General features: G+C 35.7%; 1 protein-coding gene across 1 annotated transcript in view; it reads left to right on the top strand.

The window, feature by feature from the left end:
* LOC133332889 (nipped-B protein) overlaps positions 1-27,493 on the top strand; it is a 120,281-nt gene that overhangs the window by 25,591 nt on the left and 67,197 nt on the right. The window contains exons 7-9 of the mRNA XM_061541256.1: positions 239-554; positions 614-842; positions 909-1,103. Of these exons, the coding sequence (XP_061397240.1) occupies positions 239-554; positions 614-842; positions 909-1,103 (740 nt within the window). The remainder of the gene's footprint in view (positions 1-238; positions 555-613; positions 843-908; positions 1,104-27,493) is intronic.

A 27,493-nucleotide genomic window follows, 5' to 3' on the forward strand; every position in this document is an offset into this window, starting at 1 on the left:
ATTTAAGCACTTCTAGATATATTTCATTTCGACAGATATTTGTGTCATATAATAATAAAATTGTAAATTGTCCTCAAATAATTTTACTGAATTTTTTAATCTTACGAAATATATGTATTAGAATCTATCTGAGTTTTTTTTTAATACGCTTGATTACTTGAGTATTTAAAATATTATTTAATTACATATGTATATACATATATAATATTATTTTTATTATTTATAGGTGTGTCTTCAGATTCTTCGCACGCTGAAAGTGATTTAGAAAGCGGCGATGAAAAAAACGCCAACGAATTTGATAGCTTCAACTCATCTGTTGTTGATCAAGAATTGAACCTAGAGATTTTCAAAAGCCTGGAAGAACGAAAGAAATATCTTCTTTCAAAAATAAAACCGTACGCCTCTCCTGCTGATATTAGTAACCATACAACTCAACATATCAAGACTTATATTGACTATAATAATGCTCAACTTATAGCACAATACCTGGGAGCAAAAAGGCCATTCAGCCAATCATTTGATGGCTACTTAAAAAAAATTATATTAGTTGTAAAGTACGTACCTATAACATTATTTTTTAAATTGGAGTAATCAGTTCTTTGTGTACTTTTAGCGAACCTTCAATTGCTGTTAGAACTAGAGCAATGAAGTGCCTAGCTAATATTGTGGAAGTGGATCCATTTGTTCTGAAACGAAAAGATATGCAAGTGGGAGTAAATCAAAAGTTTTTGGATGCGGCTATTTCCGTGCGAGAAGCAGCGGTTGACTTGATTGGAAAATTTGTACTCAGCAACGAAGAACTTATAGATCAGTATTACGACATGTTATCTACAAGAATATTGGTTGGTACACACAAATTGTTGATGCTTTTTTAAATTTTCATACAATATATATATATATATTTTTAGGATACAGGTGTATCCGTCCGAAAGCGTGTTATTAAGATTCTTCGCGACATATGCATAGAATATCCAGATTTTAAAAAAATACCGGAGATATGTGTCAAGATGATCAGACGTGTTAACGACGAAGAAGGTATCCAAAAATTGGTTACGGAAGTTTTTATGAAAATGTGGTTTACACCATGTGCCAAAGGAGATAAGGTAATTCAAAATATTTTTTATTTATTAAACATGGAGAGTTCAGGTCTAACAATCCACCCCTAGCTTTAATAAGAACACCAGCCATGTAAGAAGGATAGCGGGTTAAAGCTTACGAAGTATGTTAATTGTGAACAAAGGTCGTGAAATTGGGATCATCTTGCCTAAGAAATATTACCCGTAATATAATAAAACTTATACGACCAATGTTCACAATTAACATACTTCGGTGAATCATAAGCTTTAATCAGTTATCCTTCTTATACATGGCTGGTGTTCTTATCAAAGATAGGGGTGGATTGTTAGACCTGAACTCTCGATGTTTTAATTTCTCCTCCGTGGGCCTCTGAACACTATTTAATTTAAATGTTTCATTTTATTGGAAAATGCTCTGTTTTGAAAGAGTACAGGCAGTACTATTTCTTAAATGACACAAGAGGATTTAAAACAGTGTATATATACTTAGCACGTTGTTTACAATATAGAATATTAATTATTAATGAGTTTAACTAAATTAGAAACCTATTCTTATACACATTACTACATAAATGTTTACATAATTCCATTCCCTCTCGCAACAAAAGAAAATTTAAAATTAAAAAAAAATTAAGTCCATGAAAATGTAATTTAATTGAATTATCTATACTAATAAAAGAGTAAAGTGATTGACTGACTGATTGACTGACTGACTGATTTAACGATTCATCAACGCCCAGACGAAACTGCTGAAGCTAGAATCTTGAAATTTTGGGTGAGGGTCACTCTTGGTCCAAATGTGACAGATAAGGCTGGGTTTTTGGAAATTCAAATTGTACCAAATTTAGTACCATTCAGTACCCATAAGTATTATTGTCTTAAACTGAATCCTGACCCCAATCCCACACCCCTACAGTGATCCTGACTCCAAATTTCATTGTTCCCGCTCTATAGGATAACCCAAATCCAAACTGTACCGATTATAGTACGATTTAGTACTTTTCGTACACATAAGTAACAAATTTCCAAAACTACGTTCATATCCCAATCCTACACTCCGGCGGTAATTTTAATTTCAAATTCCAGGATTCCAGCTCGATTTGTATCTCCAAATTAAATTTGTACCAAATATAGTACCATATAGTACTTTTCGTACACATGAGTACACGCTTTCAAAACCATCTCCTTAAATAGACCCTACTTCTCAACCTTAATTCACACTCCAAATTTCAAATTTTTAATTCTATCCGTTCACATGCTACAGAATTGTACCAAAATTTAGTACATTTTCGGATAGTTATAGTTCGAATTTCCAAAAACCCTTTGGTACACTCCATCAAATTTCAGAGTTTTAGCTCCAAGTTCAATTCTAGCTCCACTATTAGCACTTTTTAGTACTTTTTTTGAATTACAGGTGAACCAATAGAGCTAGAATCATGAAATTTGGAGTCTGGATCACTGTTTAGGTGTTAGATTGAGACATGTAGGAAGTTTTAGAAATGTGTACTAAAATTGATACAATTTAAATTGTGAGTGAAGTGATAGAAGTGGAATCCTGAAACTTGGATTTGGGATCACTGTGGCGGTGAAGGGTTGGGGTATGTAGAAAGTTTTAGAAATTTGTACTAAGTGTACTAAATTTGGTACAATTTAAATTGTGGGTGAAGCGATAGAGTTGGAATCCTGAAATTTTGATGCACGATCACTGTGGGTATATAGGAGGGTATAGAAATTGGTAATATTATGTACTAAATTTAGTACGATTTTTTTTTTGGGTGAACCGAAAAATCTGGAATCCTGATATTTTGATTTATGAACACTGTGGAAGTGTAGGATTGGGGTATGTAGGAAGATTTGGAAATTGGTACTACTGTGTACTAAATTTGGTAAAATCTGAATTGTAAGTGAGCAGATAGAGTTTGAATCCTGAAAATGGATTTAGGATCACTGTGGGGGTGTTGGTTTAGGTTAAGTTGGAAGTCTTTGAACTTCGTACTACTGTGTACTAAATTTGGTACAATTTGTATTGTGGGTGAACCGATAGAGTTTGAATCCTGAAACTTAGATTTAGGATCACTGTGGGAGTGTTGGTTTGGGTTAAGTAGGAAATTTTGGAAATTCGCACAACTGTGTACTAAATTTGTTACAATTCGGATTGTGGGTGAACCGATAGAGTTTGAATCCTGAAACTTAGATTTAGGATCACTGTGGGGGTGTTGTTTGGGTTAAGTAGAAAGTTTTGGAAATTTGGTACAATTTGAATTGTGGGTCAACCGATAAAGTTGGAATCCTGAAACCTGGATTTAGGATTACTGTGGGAGTGTAGGTTTGGGATAGGAAGGAGGTTTTAGAAATAAGTACTACTGCTGTGTACTAAATTTGATACAATTTGAATAGTGGGTGAACCGATACAGTAGGAATGATTAAGGATCACTATGGAGGTGTAGAATGGAAAATTTGGTAAAATTTGGATTTGGGTGAACCTTTAGAGCTCGAATAATAAAATTTGATACTAAATGGTACTCAAATTTAATTCATGGTCTATATTAATTTTCTCTGAAAATAAAATAATTTTTTAATACATTTTATTTTATTTTATTTATTATATAATTTGTAAATTAATTTACAAAGTATAGATTTAAAAGGTGCTGGATAACTAGATCATATGCACCTGTTTGACGTATAGTAATATGATCGATTTAATATATATCTATATGTTTTTTAATACATTTTTAAAATATTTCCTACATTCGCTAACGAAGTTGCGGGCATATGCTAGTTGTAAATAAACGTATACGGTTTGATATCATAATTTCATCGTACAGTCCGAAGAAAACTAAATTTTGTCTTTTTATGCGTATTTTTTCACATTTCAACCACTGTAACTCAGCCAATCCTCAACCGATTTACCAAATATATATCTTGTTTGAAAGGAAAAATTATACTCCTCGAAAGTAAAGAATAATATAAATATATAAACTAAACAGAATTGGTACATTAGAACCCCTGAATGATTTTCGTGTCTCACCGTGCTATTAATGATTTCTATATTATTTTCCCGTATTTCCAGCAGAGCGTGTTAGATATTCTTGATCCGTTACGAAATATTACAATTTTCGATTTTTCTAAATTTACTTTTAAGCACCACAAATTACCGTACTCGTACAATGAGTCAATCATTCGCTGTAGCTTATCCACAGAATCGGATAATATTATAATATGATCTGCGGAATAAAGCAGAATTTTAATCGGAGAGCCCGTTCGTTTACATCATGCGAAAGTGCATCAGAGACAGGTCGTTTAGGTAAAGGGCAAACAAAACAGGGTTTAAGGGGCCATTCTCGATTTTAAAATTTCAAGATTTTCATTGGGCTGGTAAATGAATGCCAATGCATGTTAAGATTTGTAACTTTACACATATATAATTTAAGATTTAACAGAGAAGAAAAATAATTTGCAAAATTTGGTCGTGTTTTTTTTTTTTTTTTTTTGTTGTAACAGGTTGTCTGCAGACAATTGTTTTCTACTGTTGAAGACTACTAAATTTTAGTTTTAATTAGATTTGACGTGTGCCTGTGTGCAAGTGGGGTGTGGTTAGGATGAATGTAGGTGCTGGTGAGATTGATTGACAAAGCTATTGCCTTGGGATTGGGATAATGTGTTGCTGTTGTTGTAGTAGTTTATATGATTTGTATATTTTCTGTTTAAGTTTCCCTCAGTTCTGTCTCCAGATTTAGAAATGCAGCTACCTCCACTGGCTGTAACCACAGATCTTCCGGAGAGAGGTGAGTGGATTTGGCGGGGCAATTGAATATGTGCAGTGTGGTATGAGGGCCTGTACCACATGCTGGGCAAACATCCTGCATCTGGTCATCAATCCGTGCCCAATACGAATTGAGCCGACTGCACCATCCAGAACGTAACTGGGCCAAAACTACTCTGGTTTGTCTGGGCAGCTGACGTTCTTCAGCTGCTATGGGTGCAGGATCTCTAGATCATGCAGATCCTTCCTGACACGCCTGGGTGGGGGAGTCCTATCCACCATATGATGGTTGGGATGATCGTCCCTGAAACACCCGAGCAGCTACTGCAACGAAAGCATATTGCTAAGCTGACGTACGGGAAGGATCTTCGTCTCCTCATGAAGATGGTCCACTGGTGTCATGACTAGGCACCCTGTCGCTGTCCTCAGGGCGGGATTCTGACAGGTCTGAATACTTCTTTATTGCGTATCACTGGAATTCGCAGACCACACTGGAACCGCATAGCTAGCCACAGACCGACCTATCGCGCCCCAAGTGCTGCCGGCAAGCGACTTGAGGACCTTGTTCCTACTTTTCAATATATCGCAGATAGCTGTGGTTTGCTCGGACGATTTGAACATGCTGTCGAATGTGACCCCGAGTACTTTGGGATAGTTGGTGGTCGAAATTGTATGCCCCTCGACCTGCACATTCAACGGCATTCTTATCTCCGCAGTCAATGTGGTGAATAGTGTGGCTGACGACTTCGAGGCGGATATTTTCATATTCCTCGCTTTGAAGAATGCTGCTAAATCGATGAGATAGGCGTTCTACCTCACACATATGTCCTCAACAATGGGACCCGACGCCATGATCGTACAATCATCTGCATATGTAACGATTTCTATGCCGTCCGGAGGGCGTGGAATACCGGAAAGGTAGAGGTTAAACAGTTCCGGAGAAATCACTCCATTCTGGGGAACTCCCTGTTTAACTCTACGGGGTTTGGATTTCTTGTTCCGGAACTCCACGTACGACCGGGGTACACGCATATAGTTGATTATCCAACGTTTCAAACTCGGCCGGAGGGAAGTGCTCTCAATGTCCTCAAACAGCGTGGCATGGTTGACAGTATCAAAAGCTTTTGATAGGTCAAGCGCTACCAACACTGTTCTATCGCACGGCCGGTTCTGGTTAAGTCCTCTTCCTATATGCGTGGAAATGGCGTGCAACGCTGTTGTTGTACTGTGTTGTTTACGGAATCCATGCTGATTATCCGCAACTGGATAGCTTCCTCTTATGATCGGGAGGAGTAAAGCCTCAAGGTTCTTCGCTACTGTAGACAAAAGTGAAATCGGCCTGTAAGATTCACCTTTGCTGGCATCCTTGCCCGGCTTCAGTAGCGGGACCACCCTGCCCATAGTCCAGGCTATCGACAAGTTGAGGACGTTGGTCAAGTACTCGACTCCTGGCTCGTCCAGCTGATTCAGCATACACATAGATATTCCATCAGGGCACAACGCTTTAGATGACTTCGCGTCTGGAAGAGATCTTATACGACGAAGTACTCTTCTCTTCGCCCTGTCGCTCTCGGGATGCTCGACAAACTGTAGGTTAAAATGACTTGCGCATTTCTTCGGATCAGTCACAGTTTCGTCGTTAAATGTGACTGAGGTCCTATCATCCTTCTTACCAGCGTTCGAGAGCGACTTAACCGTTGCCCACAGTTTACTTACTCCGGTACCAATGTTGCAACTCTTCAGGTGCTCCAACCATGAATTCCGCTTGTGCTCCGCGACTAATCTGCTGATCTCCAACGTAAGTTCCCTGACCCTGACCTCCACTTCTGGTGCAATCCTTCCTCAGAACGTTGTAACCATCATAACGCTGTAGGCTACAATTTTCATTGAGCTTGGTTTTCTGCACCACCGCGACCAAAATATTCTTTCGATTTATAAAGTTCACTACCTCATCTATTTTTCCTCGAAGACCGTTGCAATTAAATTGCAGAAACGATGCACTGTCAGGGGTGGAAACAGCAACGGCGGTGTTAAGTGCTGCATACTTAGTTGCTGTTGAGGAGACTGCGGTGGAGTTCCGTACTCCGACAAAGAAGACGACGACGAAGACTCGCTGGGGATTGCGCTGTCGCAGCACGATATCCACGTAATCCCTATCGCTGTAATCTCGCAACCGGGCCAACCCGGAACAATTCCTGAAGTGGACCCATCCCTGCACCCATTGCATCTCACCGACACTGACCTGTGGTGAATGATGTTCTGGCAAACCGAACAGAACCACAGTCCGGGGTTTTGTTCGATCCCGGCACGGACCAAAAGAATCCGGAGCAAGCATTCCGGGATATGTTGCTCCCGAAACAGAAAAACAATACAAACATATATAACTGGGTTGGCAGCCGTTGGCCGAAATATATCGGGATAATCCGGTATCGTAGAACCCGCTGACGAAATATAGTAAATTATGTTATATATTTGGGTTATAAATCAGATGGTAATTGCAGAAATTGGGGGGACTGTTGCCGTATTGTCGGGGACTGTTGACAGTTTGGACATTGATCTTGCATGTCAGGGACGTTGTTCCATCCCGACCGGAGTTGTGCCAAAGTGTTTCCGGTGAGTCTGGAAAGATGTCTCTCGTTTTCAGAGATTGCTAGTGGATGACAGTTAAGGACGTTGTTGGGGCTGTATCCGTTGGCGGCTTCTTGGACCGTTCTGGTATGCAGCTGCTTCAGGCCTGCCGCTATTGACAGTCTGTTGATGCCAGTTGGTATTACGCCTTGGATGTCCGGGCGGAAGTGTCTGATGTAGGATCCTGCATCACAATGTAATGGTTGGGGTGACTAGGCAGATGGCAGGCCATGAGAAACTGTCTAGAAAGCAACAAATTATGTTGCCGTACCGGCAGTATCCTCGTCTACTCATGTAAGTGATCCACGCTCGACATCAAAACGCAGCCGGTAGCAATCCTGAGGGCACTATTATGTGCTACTTGTAGGTTACCCCATTGGGTGCCACTTAAAAAGGCACCCAATGGCGTATAGCTAAAGACTGAGCGACTGATGGCCTTATAAGTCGCTACTATGGTTTCCTTGTCTTTTCCCCAAGAGGTTCCTGTCAGTGCTTTCAGGTCCTTATTTCTTGTCTGGTTTTTCCCTTTAATGTACGCTGCGTGTTTAGTGAAATTTAGCATGTTACCGAATACAACACCCAGGATCTTTGGGTGTTGGACAGTCGGAATTATTCTATCATCGAATCTTATGTCAAGTTCTTGCCTTAGTTCACGCGTCCAGGAGGTAAAGAGGATAACTGTAGATTTTGACGACGATATAGTCAACATTCTTTCCTGCATGAAGGTTGAGATGGTTGACAGGTAGGTGTTTAGTCTGGCTATGTCAATGTCTACTCCCGAAGACGGTGCAATCATGTGCATATTATACCATCTTTTTTTTTTATTCGACGTTCTCACGCCACTCTTTCCCACCCGTGTCGACCTCCCCTTACGTAGGGATCGCGTACACACCATGATACGTATCATGATGGGATTTGAGAGTGGAATAGAAAACCAGCTACAGAATCTACTTCAACAGCCAGTTTGTTATTAAGTTTTACTACTCATTTAAAAATACAATAATATTAGATTTTATTTGTTCTACGCTCAAGCAAAAATCTACATTAGAGTATACAGAGTATAGAGTTAAAGTCAATACACATTTTACTAAGAGGATCTTTCATAGAGTAATTCGTGCGATGGAAGTCTTCATATAACAGTTGGTAGTGTCTACTAGATCGGACAGGAACATTTATTCTAGAAGAAATTAGGAAATCCGAAGGTCTATTAATATTTTTAATACCATCATAGTATTCAACATAATACGTATACTTTTCAATGTAGGCAAACGAATTAATTTTAACCTGCTAGTATAAGATGACAACACAAAACTACTATTCCAATGTAAACCTCTCAGTGCAAAAAGTAAAAATTGTTTCTGCACGGATTCGATTTTATCAGAATATATTGCATATTGGGGATCCCATACAACAGAACCATATTCTAAAATAGGTCTAACATGAGACGTAAATAGTTGTTTCGTTATGTATGAATCAGAGAATTCTTTGGCCCACTGTTTATAAATCCTAAGACACCATAGGCTTTATTTACCATAGATATAACATGATGGTTAAAATTTAATTTCGTATTAATTAGAATACCACGATCAACGAAAGAATCTACAGTTGATAAAACCGAACCATTAATATAGTTATGTCTTATCGAAGAAGAATTTCTAGAAAAACACATATGTTTACATTTATTTAAATTCAAGTCCATACAATTTAGGCTTCACCATTGAAATGGGCTATTTAAATCATGCTGGAGTAAATCAGCTTGCTTTTCATAGTGATGGGTAATGAACAACTTGACATAATCTGCATACATTAGCAATTTGGAATGCGATACAGAATTTGGCAAATCATTTACAAACAATTGAATCGGGTATAGGTGACTTTACTAAAGTCTGTATAAATTGTATCAGTTTGGAATAGCACTTAATTTAGCAATTCCTCTATAATTAGAGACATTTGTTAGACTACCAGACTTGTGTAAGGGTATTACATAAGACTTCTTCCAACAAGTAGGAACATAACCATATTTAAGGGAATGATTAAATAATAACGTTAGAGATAATGCTAATGTATCTGAACAATTCTTTAGAATTATAGTGGGTATACAATCAGGGCCTGGACATTTAATAAATTTTAAACTACGAAGATTTTTAGAGACCTCTCGACTTTGTAAGAAGGGCATAAATATTTGATCTATCTTTGATAGTTCATAAGGATATGGATCTTTAATCTGATAAGTAGTATTAGAATAAGTCGTGGCAAAACATTTGCAAAACATTCTGCAATTTCGGAGTTTTTCGAAAATTCTTGGTTATTGTATTTTAAAATAGTAGGCTTAGAATAAACGTTTCTTTTTAGAACCTTCGGGATTCTATTGTATAATTTGATCTAGCAACATAATAGTTAGCATAGTCTATAGAAGAGCCAGATTTTTTTTTCTAAAAAGTTTGTTTTTTGAGTTTTTTTATACTTGACAATTCGCGTGTATTCCATAAACTATGATAGAGTTTATAGTTTTAACAATAGGAACACATTCAGAAATAAATTTGTTTAGAGTAAGATAAAATGTATCTATTGTAGACTCGACATCAATAGGACTCTTACAAAGGCATATAGAAGTCCTATTTACAGATAAGTGAGTTGAGTTTGCAAAACTTCGTTTTTTTTTTGTAGTTAAAAGTAGTTTTCAATGAGTTCGACGAATTGTCAGAAATTAAATAATCATGTATCATGGATATACATAAGGTTGGGTGATAATTATCTTCAGGAATACAAATATGAGGTATTCTAACTAATTCAAAATATGGTGTATGATTTACGAAGACTAGATCAAGGATTTTCTCCTGATTATTTACTATATTATTTACTTGTTGGAGATTAATGTCACAAAATCGACTAATAATTTCAGAAGTAAATTAAATTAAATTATATCAGATGTCAATGGAGTAAGAGCTTCTGACTCTGGCAATGAAAGCCACTTCGCAGATGGCATTTTATTTATTATCAAGCTGCGATGAAGGAGGAATATATGAACAAGTGACGAATAATTAAAATTTACCCAATTCAATGGATATGCCGACAATTTCTATATCAGTTAAATGATTTAATTGGATTACATCAGTGGAATATTTGGCGTCGATTGCGATGAGGACACAACCGCCCCTTTTATTTGTCCGATCTTTTCTAAAAAATTGATATTTTGAATTTAGAATTTCAGTATTAAGCACAGATATTTTTTACATGACTATCAGTATAAATTTGTATTTAACCCTCTTACATTCTGGTAGCAAATATTGAGAAAATTATTTAGGAGTGTTGGCGGTTTATTTAGGATACTATTTGTATTTTGGTTTTGCAAAATAGTCAGGCTGAATCCCAGTTTGTTGTTTTTATAAAAAACAATAGCTTCTGGAGAGAATATAAAAAAAAACTAATGAAACTGATGAGGATCAGTGGCGTAATCCGAAACTATAGTCTTTCCTGCCTTACCCCTCAGCAAACAATGCCATACATTCCCCACTAAAAAATAGTTGTTTTTTTTATAAAAACAACAAACTGGGTTTCAGCATGACTATTTTGCAAAAAAACAAAATACAAATGGTATCCCAAATAAACTGCCAATACTACTGAAGTTGTAGACGCAGGCACGGCTAAACTGTTTGGTTTATTGCTGTATACTAGCAACACCAACAAAGTCGTTGTGTGTATTTGTCGCGATGTGACAACACACAACAGTGGGAAGGTATGGTATTGTTTGTAAATGCCTTGTTAACCTCGAAGTGAGACACCAGCGAAATTCTCATGCAGTTTATGTCGTTGGTCAGCTAAGTACTTCGCTTTGTTACAAGAGACATTTGGGTGTGAAAGGTTTTTTGTATTGAAGCAATAGCTTCTGTGGAGAATATCCCAACAAAAAACTAAGGGAACAGATGAGGATCAGTGGCGTGAACCGAACTGTAGTCTTCCCTGCCTTACCCCTCGACAAACAATGCCATACATTCCCCACTAATAAATAGTTGTTTTTTTTTTTAAAAACAAACTGGGATTCAGCCTGACTATTTTGCAAAAACGAAAATTATTTAATTTTTTGAAGCCGTTTCTGGTTGATGCCTTGTGGTTAAAGCTTCTCAAGGTACAGGTTAAAAGGAGTGGTGACATTACTCCTCCTTGCGATACGCCAATTTCGATTTTGCGATATTTCGAATTTCTGCCTCGGAATTCCACATATGCTCGCAATTCCATCATGGGTGCAATCCTTTGTCATCCGGCCTGACCTGCCTTAAGTGGTCATGCTGATCTACAAGACGGGCTGTAGCAATATAACGCTTGGCCTCCCGGAGAATAGCATGTCTCAGTATATTCTCACCCTTTTTGGCACATCAGGGGTGACTGCTGATTTAAGGCACTATCAACATCATTTATAAAGCCATGCCAGTTGGCTTTGTTGTAGTTTATGAATTTGCGTATATCAATACGCATAGTTACCGGTAATTACTTTGTTAGCACCCACGAGGAGGTGCTGGATAGAGGGGTGATAACTTGGCCCTATGCTGTTTACGAGCGGGATATAGACTTTGACTATCTCCAGCGTGCTTCCTCGTGATTGCACTGATATAATCATAACCTCAAGATATTGGTCTTGGGACAGTGGGTGGACAAGCTGATAATTAACATTTCGGTTAATTATAAACGCTATACCTCCACCATGGTTTGCGCTGTCTGTCCTGTCTGACGATGACGTGGGAGTTGAGCCTGATATCTTCAGTCAGCTTTGTCTCCTGTATTGCTGCAATTATTACATTGTGCACATGCATGAAATTGGTGATCTCCACTACTTTATTGATGGTCTGAGACATGACAATTTAATTGCAAGATCTTAAAGGAGTGGAATTCTTAAAGGAGTGCTGGTTGAGGTGGCATTTAAACTGCAGTCCGCCAATCTCGGTGAGAGCACAGATTTGTGTACCTTCTCATGTGGCACCAGTTATTGCATCTGTTACAACGGACAGACGTAACATTCCTCCTGATGACATTCCTGCAAACTGAACAATTCCAGATGGAGCGGGATGTTCCAGTGTTATCACTAGTTGTTGAACTTGCAGTGGAAGTTGTGAACTTGCAGTGGAAGGGGTGCTACAACAGCTTGTCACAATTGAGTTTGTCCAGTCACGATGACTGGATAAGCCAGAGGAGCGCCTTAGGTGACACCAACCTAGGCACTGACTGCATTGCACCTGGACAAGGTTACGCGTAATCCTACTGTGACACACGGGTGGGGGTCCAGGGTTCTGCTCAATACCAGCCATGATTAACAGCATCTTGAGCAAATCGGCTAGTGTTGTTTGCTCACATAGGCGAAAAGCAATTGTTTTGTACAGCTGTTGCTGAGTTGACAATCCCTGGCCGTGTATGACTCGGGTCGTTCCGGAGCGTAGATCCGATTGTCGTGGGAACGTTGTTTGATGTTGTTTTTGGTGATTAACGAAAAGTCCTTATTTTTGATGGCTGGCATGATAACTCATCACTGGAACATCGGAATCCGGAAATTCCAAGGGTGTTAGAAAGAGTACATGTTTGGTTCTCGTATGAACTACGACATCGATCAAAAATTAACAAAATGGCGGACTTAAAAAAAACGAAATTCGCCTTTTTTTTGACGACAATCTAAGTTAAAAAATAAGTAATTTCTTCCTAGTTCATACGATAACTATTCTCTCCCAGAAAAACATGTCAACATTTGGAACCGATTGGACCTAAGTAAATTCTGAATTCATTAGTAGCACATAGGTAGCTCATTCTACTGCCTACTGTGTTGACTCTTCTATATATGTTAAGATGGCACATCCTTTTTTTAGCGCAGACTCGCACATTTCCAATTGAATCATTTTTGTTTGGGCTCAAAATAGTGTTTTTTTTTTTTTTTTGGATCAACGGTTCGTATTAAACTTTTGATAGTTTCGACCATGACACGCCTATACACACATCCGGACTGTTGCTGTAGTGTCTGTTAAGGTTCTAGAACCTAAAAGAATCTACTAATTTTCAACTTTTTACTCGAAACCCGTTCCTGAACCCACAAAACTGGTAAAACATTGAACCAAATTTAAGAGAACACAAAACAAAATTGTGTTCTCTTTGTAAACATTCTACTCGAAAAATTTGTCCGAGTAAAAATTGTAAACAGGAATTTTCGTTCCCGAACTTTTCAAATAATTTTGTACTCTGAGAGCGATTTTGAAATGTTTCCTTTTACTAGCTTTACTATTATAAAAGCGCTGGAACGTTATTGAGTTTTTGTATGTATAAGAAGCCTGATTGTTGCAAAGAAGTTTTGCTGGTTCATTATTTCTTTTAATTGTATTATGTGTGTTTGGAATGTGAAGTACATGTTCCAATGGCATATGGTCCGAAAGAAAATGGCTAGTTTTCAATTTTTAACCCTTTGAGCCCCGAATCTTCCACTATCTTAGAACAAATTTCTGTTCACAGATTTAATGCAACTATCCTACAAAAATGCACTAAAATAGACATCGCTACATCCTTCTTTGCATTCGGTGAGATGCAGTACATTCTTTCGGAAAAAGTCCAATATCAAGAAAATTAAATGCAAAATCGACAGAAAAATTATTTTAAATTATTCTCTATAATCATTTTTACAAGAATCATAAAATTTGAATACGAAGCGATTAACATTAATTCGACTGTATACACAAATTTATCTTCTCTATATTTACAGCCTGTTTTTGTAAAATTCCAAAGGAACGAATTCGAGTGACTTACGACCAAGCCTTTATTTATGTTTATAAATGTTTTCTGATTTAAAACAAAAATAAATGACATATTTTTCAAAACCAAGGAGTTTGGTCGTAAGTCACTCGAATTCGTTCGTTTGGAATTTTACAAAAACAGGCTGTTAAAAACTCATAACATAACCAAAATTTTGATTTTTTTTTATTTTTCTTTTGATATGTGTCGTCCATATGAAATCCAAATAATATTTATCTACTAGCTCTATATTAAATATAAACTCTAAAACATGTTGTTGCTTCTGGGCAACATTGGGCCACAAAGTTAAGTGTGTATGTTACAGAGCATACAAAACCAACACAGTTGTAGCAGTTTATAAGAATTGTATATTTTCTGTTTAAATTTCCTTTAGTTCTGTCTCCAGATTTAGAAATGCAGCTACCTCCACTGGCTGTAACCACAGATCTTCCGGAGTAAGGTGAGTAGATTTGGCTGGGCAATTGAATAAGTGCAGTGTGGTATGAGGGCCTGTTCCACATGCTGGGCAGACGTCCTGCACCTGGTCATCAATTCGTGCCCAATACGAGTTGAGTCGTGCAGTCGACTCAACTCGTATTGGGTACGGACTCCATCTAGAACGTAACTGGGCCAAGACTACTCTGGTTTGTCAGGGCAGCTGACGTTCTTCAGCTGCTATGGGTGGGGGGTGAGCTCCGAGGTCAGCATTCACTTTGTATCCGTTCAGCGCTGCGGCTACTGAATCTGTATGAATGCCATTCAGACCTGCTCGTTAGGCAACTTGATCTAGAGGCTCCCTTTTGTATCGTTGGACCTCTCTCTGTAGATCATGCAGATCCTTCCTGACACGCCTGGGTGGGGGAGTCCTATCCCTGAAACACCCGAGCAGGTACTGCAACGAAAGCATATTGCTATGCTGACGTAAGGGAAGGATCTTCGTCTCCTCATGAAGATGGTCCACTGGTGTCATGAGGAGGCACCCTGTCGCAGTCCTCAAGGCGGCATTCTGACAGATCCAGATTCCGTCCGGAGGGCGTGGAATACCGGAAAGGTAGAGGTTAAACAGTTCCGGAGAAATTACTCCGCCCTGGGGAACTCCCTGTTTAAACCTACGGTATTAGGACTTCTTGTTCCGGAACTCCACGTATGACCGGGGTACACACATATAGATTATCCAACGTTTCAAACTCGGCCGGAGGGAAGTGCTTTCAATGTCCTCAAACAGCGTGGCATGGTTGACAATATCAAAGTTTTTTGATAAGTCAAGCTCTACCAACACTGTTCTATCGCACGGCCGGTTCTGGTTAAGTAACTAACTTATTTCACCATCTAGATCCCCATTAATTCTACTATTCAGCACAATTCGGCCTATGTCAAGTGTCTCTAAAAGACGTCTACCACAGGTATTAAGCACGTTGTCTTTTGAGTGACAAGTGTCTTTTATATGTGGGAACTCTTGAAGGAGTTGCTTTTCTAGGCATTGCTCAGAACCAATTCGGTCGTTGAAGTCCCAACAATGCAAAAGTTGGCGGGCGACAGTTGGTTTAAGAAGACATCGAATGAGTTAAAGTCACTCTCCCAATTTGTACAATTCAAATAACGTTGAATAAAATAAATCAATTCGTAATTAAATTTGGCAGAAAGTGCGGCATTATTATTTGGAAAAGATGTAAATTTTAAATATACTTTTTCCAGATTTCTCCTATAACCATAAAGACATCCTCCTTTAGCACGGTCAGCGTTGTGTTTTCACCCCAGCAATCCAATGAATAAGATAATTTTTAAACATATATGAGAAATGATGACGTTTTTCATGAATAATGTGTGTTTCATATAAGAATACTATGTCGAAATTATTTATACAAGAGATAAAGTTTCTAAAATTCAGAGAGTTACCGAGTTGCTACATTGTACGAGAGTATACGGCATTTATTGAGTTGCTATTGAGTGAAAGATGTTGCTTGTGTTTCAGGATAATCTCCATTGGCAAAGCAGCAAGTAACTGGTGTGCTAGCATTTGAGTCCCGAAGTATATTATGTAAAAAATCGGCATCAGGGGTGTTATAAGCCATAAGCTTTCCATGTATAACTTTTATCATTCACATATATACAGAAATCGACCAGCCTTATTTTTAGATTGCTGTTAGATTTTAATAGGGACTTATTTCTCTTAATTTGTAACGGCTATGTTGATCATCTTTTTGAATGTTATGGTTATGAAATGTACCACTTCTACCTGGACCCGGACGGACCCACAATGCTCATGTCAACATTGAGAACATTAGATGTAAATTTTGCCAGTTCTGTGTTTGCATAGTTTAACTTTGAGTGTTTCAAACCGTCAACTTTCATATTTGAGCATCTGGTTTTCGGTCAAAATTTGAATTTAGTTCATCCATATAATACTCCCCACAACATGTTAATTTTATTCAGTTTATTGCTCCTACCATAAAACACAATTGTTAATCTAGGCAGAATTCGTACGCTTATCAATGTGTAGAAAATTCGTTAAATATCCTTTCTAAAATATAGAAATAATTTTTCTATATTGGATATATTTTATCGTTATCTTTCTATGTTACTATAAGTATTAATAAATTTATTTATTTACTCATGAGAATATGCACGTCAATAACAAGGTGCAAACCTAGTACGGGAAAGACTATATTTATATAAAACATGACATAGATGACAAAAAGAGGACAAACATTTTATTGATGACAGCCAATTAAAATCTAAGAAAGAGGACGTGTGGTCACCTTACCTTTGTATGAGTACTATGTTCTGGTGTTGTTATGTGATACTAGGTAGTTCATGCTGCGAAAAAAATCAAATGCGAAAATATTGAAAATTACATACACGCAGGGTTGAAAATGCAGCATCAACAAATATTAGCATTAGCTTTACAGAACTACTGCTAAATATATTAACATTTTGACTAAAAAACACATGCGAGCTTTTTTGTTATGACTAATCGGTAGTACGACTATATATTCATATTTCGTTGCCGACGGATAATCAGCCGAGGGTTGTTTTTATGTTTGTGTGTTGCCAACGCAGAAATTAGAAAAAAATCATTTAATTCTGTGTGTTGTTATTTAATTTAAACTTGTCAAATTGTAATCAAAAACTGTCAATAAATTATATATTAAAACCCCTCTAGCAAATATTTCTAATTATTCGAAAAAATTAAATTATCATAATCGCGATTTTTAATTCTCTCATACAATTGATATACATTCAATGGGCAACACTGAAGTCGAAAAATGTTCGAGTTGTGTTTGCTAAAAATCTTGTTAAGCAGCCACAGTTAACCCCACGGTCAATAACCGGGTACATTTGTACCTTTTTCTTTTTTTAATAAAAATGCTGTAAAATTTTTTGGAATCATTGATGAGGTATTTTCGCCCATAATTGTACAAAAAATATAAATATTTTCCATATATAATTGTTATAATTTTTTTTATTACCTACGTAGATCAATAACCGTGGTACATTTGTACCCACCTAAATATAACGCTGTAATTTATTAAAAAATTCGCTTATCGTGGAGTTTTTGTTTTAAATTAGTCTGTACGGATCTGATCTAGATGTAGAAACTCTAAATTATATATCGTTAGCTAAAATGCAAAAAAGCGTAACAAACAAAAAATTTAAAATTGACTTTTTGAATGAATATTGTGAATGTTAATAAACTACATGTGTTGACAAAGTTTTACACGTCTGCGGTCAAAAAAGAAGCTTTTATTAAAAAAAACAAAAAGACGTAACTACAAGTGGGTTTATAATAATAATATAATAATAAAAGTGAACTTAGAAAAATCTTCATTTGACATGTTTATAGTTTTCATTCAAAACAGGTTTTTGCTTCTCCTACACAATTAGGCTTTTGTTAGTTACGCCTTTTTACATTTTAGCTAACGATATACATTAAAAGAATATATATTTAAACCCATGTTTAATTGATAATGTATCTAAAACAATCATAATAATTCCTTTGAAACTTTCGAACGGGTAAAGCTTTTTTATTTATTTTTTATAGGGATCTTATTTAGGTGTTCCCCAACACCTCTGCACATTTTTGTGGCCCTAGACATAATGGGGCCATCAGGGCGACTCGTGGAAACTGGGACTAACATGGTATACTGAGACTAACAAAGATTATTGTCCGTTATTTTCCAATTATTCTTCGCATTGACCTGAAACTTTTTCTATAATCGAATTGAATTGATTTATTAAGGGAACCCCCCCATTCTCGATTTTTTATTTTTAAGATTTTAAATGGGCTGGTAAATGAATACCAATGCTTGTTAAGGTTTGTAACTTGGCACATATATATTTGAAGATGTAAAAAGGAAGAAAAATAATTTACCAAAATTTGTTGTTGTTGTTTTGTTGTTGTTTTTTGGGTTCAAAGAAAAGTCCATATTTTCGATGGCGGGCATGATAACTCCTCACTGGAACATCGGAATCCGAAAATTCCAACTGTGTTAGAAAGAGGACATGTCTGGCTCTCGTATGAACTAGGATTATTGACTTCGCACAACAATTAACAAAATGGCGGAACTTTGAAATTTTTTTTTTGGAAAATCGCCTATTTTTTACCACAAACTAAGTTAAAAAATAAGGAAGATCTTCACCGATTGGCTTTATCCTAGTTCATACGAGAGCTACACACTCCCAGAGAAACGTGTCAAAATTTGAAACTGATTGGATTATTAGTTTCTGAGTTATCGTGCCCGCCATTCGCAAAAGAGAAAAACGCGTTTAAAGTTTGAGAAGCCCTTTAGCCGTCACTTGATGCTGACACAATAAATCGGCTATATCTTCAAGAGTTCTTGAGATTTTCACTTGAAATTTTGTAGGAACATTCTAGAATTAGAGTAGATTCGAATTAAATCAAAAAATTTTTTATTAAAGAAAAAATAATACTTTTTTTGTTATTTACTTTTTTTTGTTATTGACTGTAGAGTTAAGGTCTTAGTCTTCATTGTAAGCTTTGGTTGTTAGGCGCGTTGTCAATTATGTTGTAGTCGTTCATTGCTATTTTGTAGCTACTAACAATATCAATAATCTTTAGTTTTGCTTGCTAAAATTTTTTGTAATGTGTTGCTATTGTTTGTCATTATGCTTGACTGTGCATATTTTGAGGATGGATTTAGCAAGCAATGTTGTAATTTTTTTGTTATTTGCTATTTTGGCGTTAGATTTTAGATTTTAGACCCATATAATAAAGGAAAGGCTGATGACGGAGGATGTGAAATTGTCGGATCAATACGAACAAGTAGATAAAGATAAGACAACGTTCATTGGAAAAAGCCATTTTAAATATCACAGAGTGCGAAATTGCAGGCAAAAAGAAGGGTATCTAGCTAGCAAACGTGCTGTATGTTTTATTATTGGAGACAAAAGAGCAAATAAAGTTGACAAAAATACCATGGTAATACAGATGTAGGTGACTGTTTCCCATGCCTCACTTTCCCACCCCTGCCGACCGAGGGGGCGACCTCCCCACCATTGAAAAAGGCTATTTAAATCATTTTGAAGTAAATCAGTTTGCTTCATAGAGTTATGGGTGATAAACAACTTGACATCGTCTGCATACATTAGCAACTTGGAATGGATTATTGCATTTGGCAAATCATTTATAAATAGAAGAAAAAACCGTGGACCTCTAAATGTCTTCCTTGGGGAACACCGGAAGGAACATTAATGGATTTGGAGAGACAATCATCAAACAAAACTAACTGTGATCTATTTCGCAAATAAGATGATATCCATTTAACTAAATTTATACTGAAACCAATTTGATTTAATTTACATATTAAAAGTTCATGGTTAAACCTGTCAAAAGCTTTACTGAAGTCAGTGTAAATTGTATCGGTTTGATTACGCTGAATAAAACCTTTAACGACGGCTGAGGAAAATTGAATAAGATTGGTAATGGTTGAGAGGCCACTACGAAAACCATGTTGATATGGACTTAAGATTGGCTAAACTTCAGAGAAATTACATCAGTAATCAATTTTTCGAATAATTTTGGAATTGCATTTAATTTAGGAATGCCATCCGGACCTGGACTTATCTTAAATTACGTAGATTTTTAGAAACATATTGACTTTGCAAAAAAACATAGATAGAAATTTCAGAGCTTTTCTCAAATGTTTGATTATTGAATTTCAAAATGTTGAGCTTTGACGTAGCTTTTCTTTTTATATTAACAAAGTAATAAAACGATTTAGGATTTGATTTGAAGTTATGTTTAATCTTGTTTAAATAAAGATTGTTAAGTTTTCGGGACTCTGTCGTATATTTAGACCTTGTAACAGCATATTTAGCATAATCTATAGAAGAGCCTGATTTTTTATATTTTTTAAAAAGATTATTTTTATAATTTTTTAATACTTGAAAGCCCAGATGTGACCCATGGATATCTTTCCGAGTTTCTAACTCTAACAGTGGGAACACAAAGTCCGTTTTATTATAATTAGGAACAGATTTAAATGACATTGAAGAATTTTTGGTAGCTAATTTATTATGCATCATGAATATGCATAATGTAGGATGGTAGTTATCTTCGGGAGTACATACTGGAGGTATTCTAATTATTTCAAAATATTGTGTATAATTCACAAATGCTAGATCTAGAATTCGATCATAAGAATTTGATATGCTATTTGTTTGATAAAGATTTATGTCGCTAAATCGATTTACAATTTCAAAAGTATATAGGTTTACATTTGCATCAGATGTCAATGGTGTTAGACCCTCAGAATCTGGCAATGAAAGCCACATTCCGGTTTACTTAACATTTATGCATTGCATAAATTATGTTGAAGTGTTTTTATGATATACGACTAATAGCCTAGACAGACTACAGCCTTAATTTGCATTAACAGCCTTATAGTACGTTTACATTTAACCGGATTTCGTTAACCCCCAGTGGGTTTCAATTGTCAATTCCTTTGCATATATGTCAAATAAATCCTCATAAAGTAGGTTAACCCGGTAAAAAGTTCTAATGTATACGCCATTTAACTTCAAATTAATTTGTACATTATCCTAATTTTAAATTCACGAAATCAAACTGAATTTATACTGACTTTAGCAATTCTGTCGAAAATAAATTGATTGTTGTCAATTTTGTTTACGTTTATGAAAATAAAAATAGATAAGAAATGAACATTTCAAATTTTTTTTCAAATTGGGAGCTATTTTGTTACCATCAAGTGGGCTATGAACTAAACGGTTATTTGTTTCCCTTAATCACTAAATCATAAAAGTAGTGAAACTATATTTGAAAGGAGAATAAGTCATCAGCAGGAGGGGGAGAATGATGGTCGTGACTACTGAACCAAATGTGTCTGTTTTGCCTGATGAGATTTCTGGACTTTCCTTTTGATGAAAGTTACTTGGTGATATATATAAAATATTTGTTAAACAAAAGCAATTGCAACCTCACAATGAAAATTATCCACCGGTATTATTTACAACTTAATAACGTTAAAAATCAATCTTCTCATGGATCGAGTTTTTTTTACACTTTACGCGTGAGTTTGCTTTTTTTGGATAGCCACCGTGAGAATTTGAGATCATGGGACGCCACACAACGATCTCAAAATCTCAACGGAAAATAGTGGAAATACTCAATATTACTCGTTCTGCTGTCCAAAAAAAGCAACAAAGCCGAAAACCAGTGAGAAAAATATAAGAGACGAAAAGTGGTTGCTCCGAAAAATGGGCGAAAATCCAAAGCTAAGTACGACTAAACATGCTGAAAACGCCGAGAAATATCTGGAAAAGAAATGTAACCCAGAAACAATTCGAAGAATTTTGCGTAAGTATGGTCTTCATGGTAGAGTTGCACTGAAAAACCATTCATAAAACCCCAAAAACGGGATAAACCGATTGGAGTTTGTTTCGGAACACGAAAAAAAGGATTTAGCATATTGGTAATCTGTTATTTCTGCTGATGTAAGCAAATTTAACTTGTTTGGGCCGGATGGACCAAGTAAGGTATGGTGCAGGGCGAATATAGCCGTGGACCCAAAGCACACAACTCCGACCGTGAAGCAAATACGCTCTGTAATGGAGATCTCGTTTTTAATGGAAATAATTATGGATAATATTGATCATATAAACATTCTAAAAAATATTTTGAAATGTAGTGTACCTATAACATCTAAAGCACACCAAATCTGAAAAATGCTTTACAAATAGAATGTGGGAATATTCAGACACCTTACACGGAAAACATGGTATTTTTTCCGAAAGGTTTTAAACTGTAAAAAATAACCATTCAAAAAATCCGTTTGTTAAGAAAACGTTAATCTCGGATATGTTCACTTTATTTGTATAAATAGTATTATCAAAAAGAATACCGGAAAGTTATGTTAATTTCTGAATTGAAAGATGTTGCCAAATGGTATGATGCAATTGCTTATGAAGTAACGTCTTTGAAAAAGACGCTGACTTAATTATTGCTGGGAGCAAAGTGTCCTCAGTTGAAAAAGTTAAAGGGGTCTGTCCCTTTAAACTTTTCAATTTTGGAGTTCTGAAATTTTTTGTTAGGTATGAATCAGCAAACATCAATAAGGTTTTATACAAATTTGGAATGACAGAGTGCAACTCCTTGAAAAGTTCTTTGTAAATACGGCTGCAGCGTGAAAGCAAAAAATCCATATCTTGAGTTACTCGGTAGTTATTTTTGCTTTTGAATATTTTGCACGCTATAAGAGAATATTAAGGTTCCTCAAGAAAACATAAAATATAAACTGCCTAAATATAAAACAATAATTGGATTCGTGGATACTGACTGAGCTTCAAATGCAACTGAGGCGGAATAGGTTGGTAGAAGCAATTGGAGAAACCTTTTCAAGTTGAAGAAAAACTTTTATAGTCTATCTAGAATATTTGAACGTATCATTTGTGTTACATTTCAAATATAAAATTATTCTTTTCTTTGTCCGATCATCAATTAATCTTACATTCAATAGTTGTAGAACGAAAAAATAAATCTCTCACAATGCTTTTAACATGTTGATGTTGTACCCTCCACCAAATAGTGGGTCAATATTGTATTTCTGAAACTGTTGTTACCGACAAATATTGATGAAATTAAAACATACGGGCTTGTTCTGGAACTCACGGTGTGTTCTTTTCACTTCATTGAAATTTTCGAACTGCGACAAAAATAAACGCCGACATGGTACTTTCCAGATATAGTGTTGCCATACAATATAAACTGTATTCGTTTTTAACATTGTTTCTGTTATTTTTTAGTAGTTTCGTAAATTCTAACAATAATTTTATTATTATTTGTTAATATTTTATTATTCGCAACATAAAATATATGTATGAAAGACTCTTTAATATCATTGTTTTGTTGACCCTATCTTGTACAATCGTAGTGCAAATCAACTGTTTGTGTCAAGCGAGAGATTCATTCGGAATAAATGCAACACAAACCTAAGTATCTATTTAAAATAGGGGTTTAAATGCGTTTTATCATAATTTTGTGATTTTAAACGAGTTATACGCAATAATAACATATTTATCTATCATCATGTGCCTTTCTTATTTCAAAAAATATTTTCTTTTATATAGAAAAACATGAATACATCCAACTCTCGCTATGAAAATGTAAGTGTAAAGAATACAGCCATTTGAGGTGTATTACGGAACACCTCGGCATGTGTTCGATACACTTCTGCCGTTGAAGTGAATGCCAGACCATGCCCGATAAATTTGACATGTAAAAATTAAAATTTATGTCAATCGCCCATGTGCTGCATTTCGAGTTTGCTCGAAAGTGAAACATTTTCCCAATTGTCCTTTTAATAATGTTTCTTGCAGATGTGTGCACTTTATTATATCGATGTTGGCAAGATCCATGCTCCACTTGTTTATAGGCCGTCAAAAAATATTTCTAAAGCGTAACCACTGTCTCCTAGAAGCCAATTATTTTGCATACCATTTCCTCTTTTGTTAATGCTGCCTAGCTGTACTCATATGCCAAATAAAAGCATCATGGCTGGATCCTGGTCTGCAGCTGTCCACAGCTTGCACACACTTTGTCTTCCAGGACTTTCATTACTCTTCACAATATTTTACACATTGTTGTGCGATCAACACTTATATTTAAATCATTTACCACTACCCTCTGAAACTCACCAACAGCCAGAAATCTAAAGGTACCTGCTAACTGGAGGCTTTCGGGAATGGCACCCTTGTGTATGAAAGGATCCATTTCTCTCAAAATATCCATAAATGCTTATTTTAGCACGTTCCAGTATCATTAGCACGTTCCATTTTTCTGGTAGAAACCAGGGCAATTAATAAGCCAGCAGGCATATTTTTTCTTAATTTTGTTGGTAAACAAATTGCAAATTTCAATGAAACATATGTTTTTTATTGAACACATTTCGTAACATATTGAACACAGCTATGCTTTCGAGCCGCACTTTCGCTCGAAATTGAGCACACCATTTTGCACAACATGGGAATTTAAAAAAGTATGGGAATTCAAGAATTCAACGCAAGTGTATTAGTTCTTTTGATTAATTATGTGTTTGCTGGTTTATTGAATTGTCGAAAGCGAATTCATAGAGAAAACAGCTCCTTCTATTAAGTTTAACGTCAATTTTTTTGCCGAGGCGAAAACTAATTGTTTCGCCTTTTTATATTTTAAATACAAACACAACACAATTTATAATTTTGTAAGAAAATCTACTTGAAAATGTTCTTTAAAATCTTGAAATAGTCGAAATGTGCTTTAAAATTGAATTGAATCTTGGGAGAATATTAATATTTTCGTGTTGACGTCTTACATAATTTTGTATGTATAGTTCCAAGGCCTATATAAGGTCGGCCAGTAAGCACAGGTAAGTATAAAGTTTGCTGTCAAATCATATTATTTGCTGTCAAAAGGAAAATATTAATATTTTGTCAACATTCAATTCAATTTTAATTTAAGTGAATCACATTTCAACTATTTCAAGATTTTAAAGAATAATTATGTAACAAAATTATAAACTGTGTTGTGTTTTGGTTGTATTTTTTATTTAAAAGCGAAACAATTTGTTTTTGTCTCGGCAAAAAATTTGACATTAAACTTAAGTTTTCTCTAGGAATTCGCTTAATGGTCGACCTTATATAGACCTTGGTATAGTTCCATTCCAGAATCTAAAAGAATCTACTAATTTTACAAGTTTTGCAACTTTTTATTCGAAAACCGTTCCTTAAACCACAAATTTGGTAAAACATTGAACCAAATTTAAAAGAACACAAAACAAAATGGCGTTCTCTTTCTAAACTTTTCACTCAAAAATTGTTCTGAGTAAAAATGGTAAACAGTAATGCCAACTTCTGATTGGCTGATTGGCTAATTTTGACATATTTACTAGATTTCCGTTCCCGAACTTTTCAAATTATTTTGTACTCTGAGAGAGGTTTCAAAATATGATTTGACTGCAAATTTAATACTCAGCTATCCTTACTGTCCGACCTTAAAAATTCCTTTAAATTACCTTTATGGCGCCAGAGGCCTCTTCTGTATCAAAATGAATCTCTTATGTATCAAAATGAGCAAACCAACAACCGTCGACCACTGATGTATGCTCTCAGTGGTGTCCGCAGAGGGAACGTGCAAAGGCCAACGTATCTAAATTATAAATTAATGCCAATATAATACATATTTTTAAAGTAATACGTTATTACGTGTATGTTCGTAATCGCTAAACTCAAAAACTACTGCACCGATTTTGACCAAATTGTATGAACAGGCTCTATGAGGCGTGAGGAGTGTTCCTGCGTACTTTGAAGTTCATCCCACAGATGGCGCAATATTTAGTTTTTTGTGTTTTTTTTTGCGCCGTAACTCAGGAACTGCACCGATTTTGACCAAACGTTATGTATATACTTTATGGGGCGTGAGGAGTGTTTCTGTTTAATTTTATGTACGTCCGACAGATGGCGAGCTTTATAGTTTCTTTGCATTTTGGCCGATTAGGGATTGGGTGCTTAATCGACGTTAAGTATTCCGACACCAATTCATACATAACCGGTTTTCGTGAAAAGCATGTGGGAGTCAAACGAAAAAAAAAAAAAGATTATAAAAATTATGTACACAATGTATAGAAACTCATCAATTGAGAACGGCATGACCGTTTTGACTAAACATTTCTTTCTGTTAACTGTAATTGAAGTGGGAAGGTTTTTATGAAAGAAAATTTTGAGAAAAATACGCGAAAATCTTGAAAACATATTTTGAAGGAACGGCTGGACCGACATGCCTTCCAATTTGTGGGATATATACCATAAAGTACTATACCGACCGAATTTACATAGAAGTTCCTTACCCTACATGAAATACCGAATTAAAGGCAATTTATAGGGTATTTGTTACTAGTTTCAAAGTACCTAAAATAAGACTATGCAAAGTATGGACCATAGATAAGGAGGCTTAAAAACGCACAATAATGGCGAGCCAATTTCTCTTTGTTATAAAACCAACACATGGCATATACCCCACACGATATCTGAATCATTCTTATATTCGGGAAGTATATATATATGAAACGAGCACCGTTTAAGCGAAATAATATAATTTTCGTAATGGCGACGAACTTCATTAAAATTTGTATGTGCTACCCTAAACTTTTGTTGCACATTTTTCCAACCTTCCAATAAAATGTCTACCGAAAAAATAAAGTTCGTACTAAATTCATTTTATAATATTTATAAATTTCACAATTTTTCAGATATTGTTTGACATCTTCGTTTAAACGCAACGAGTTTCGCTTATCCGAATTTGTTTTAATTGAAAATCCTGCTTAAGATAAACAAATTTCGCTTAACCGAATTCGACTGTATATTCGAATCCTCCTACATGGAGACAATTCCTCATTAGATGCTCACTTATATGTGCTATCATTGTTCCTCAAATATATTTGTTATGATATGAAAAATGTTTCCATTGATAATGACTGCACCAATTTGACTCACATTTTCCTACGGTTGTTTTTAATTGCTGTGAGGAAAATATTATGCGTATATTTTATTGCGGAAATTTCAAATAAATTAAATGGTAAATAGTTTCTGAAATATATTTTTCATGAAGTCGTTAATTCTTACAAAACCCAAATTGATGCAATTTTGATACGACAAAACAACATTTGCCGGGTCTGCTAGTATATAAATATAATATATTTAAGATTCCGTGTTTCAATTCAATTTAGTGCAAATATATAAATTCAATACATTTAGA

Source organism: Musca vetustissima, unplaced genomic scaffold (genome assembly GCF_032173495.1).
Source record: "Musca vetustissima isolate MV318-11 ecotype Yass unplaced genomic scaffold, APGP_CSIRO_Mvet_v1 utg6462, whole genome shotgun sequence".
Classification (NCBI taxonomy): Eukaryota; Metazoa; Arthropoda; class Insecta; order Diptera; family Muscidae; genus Musca; species Musca vetustissima.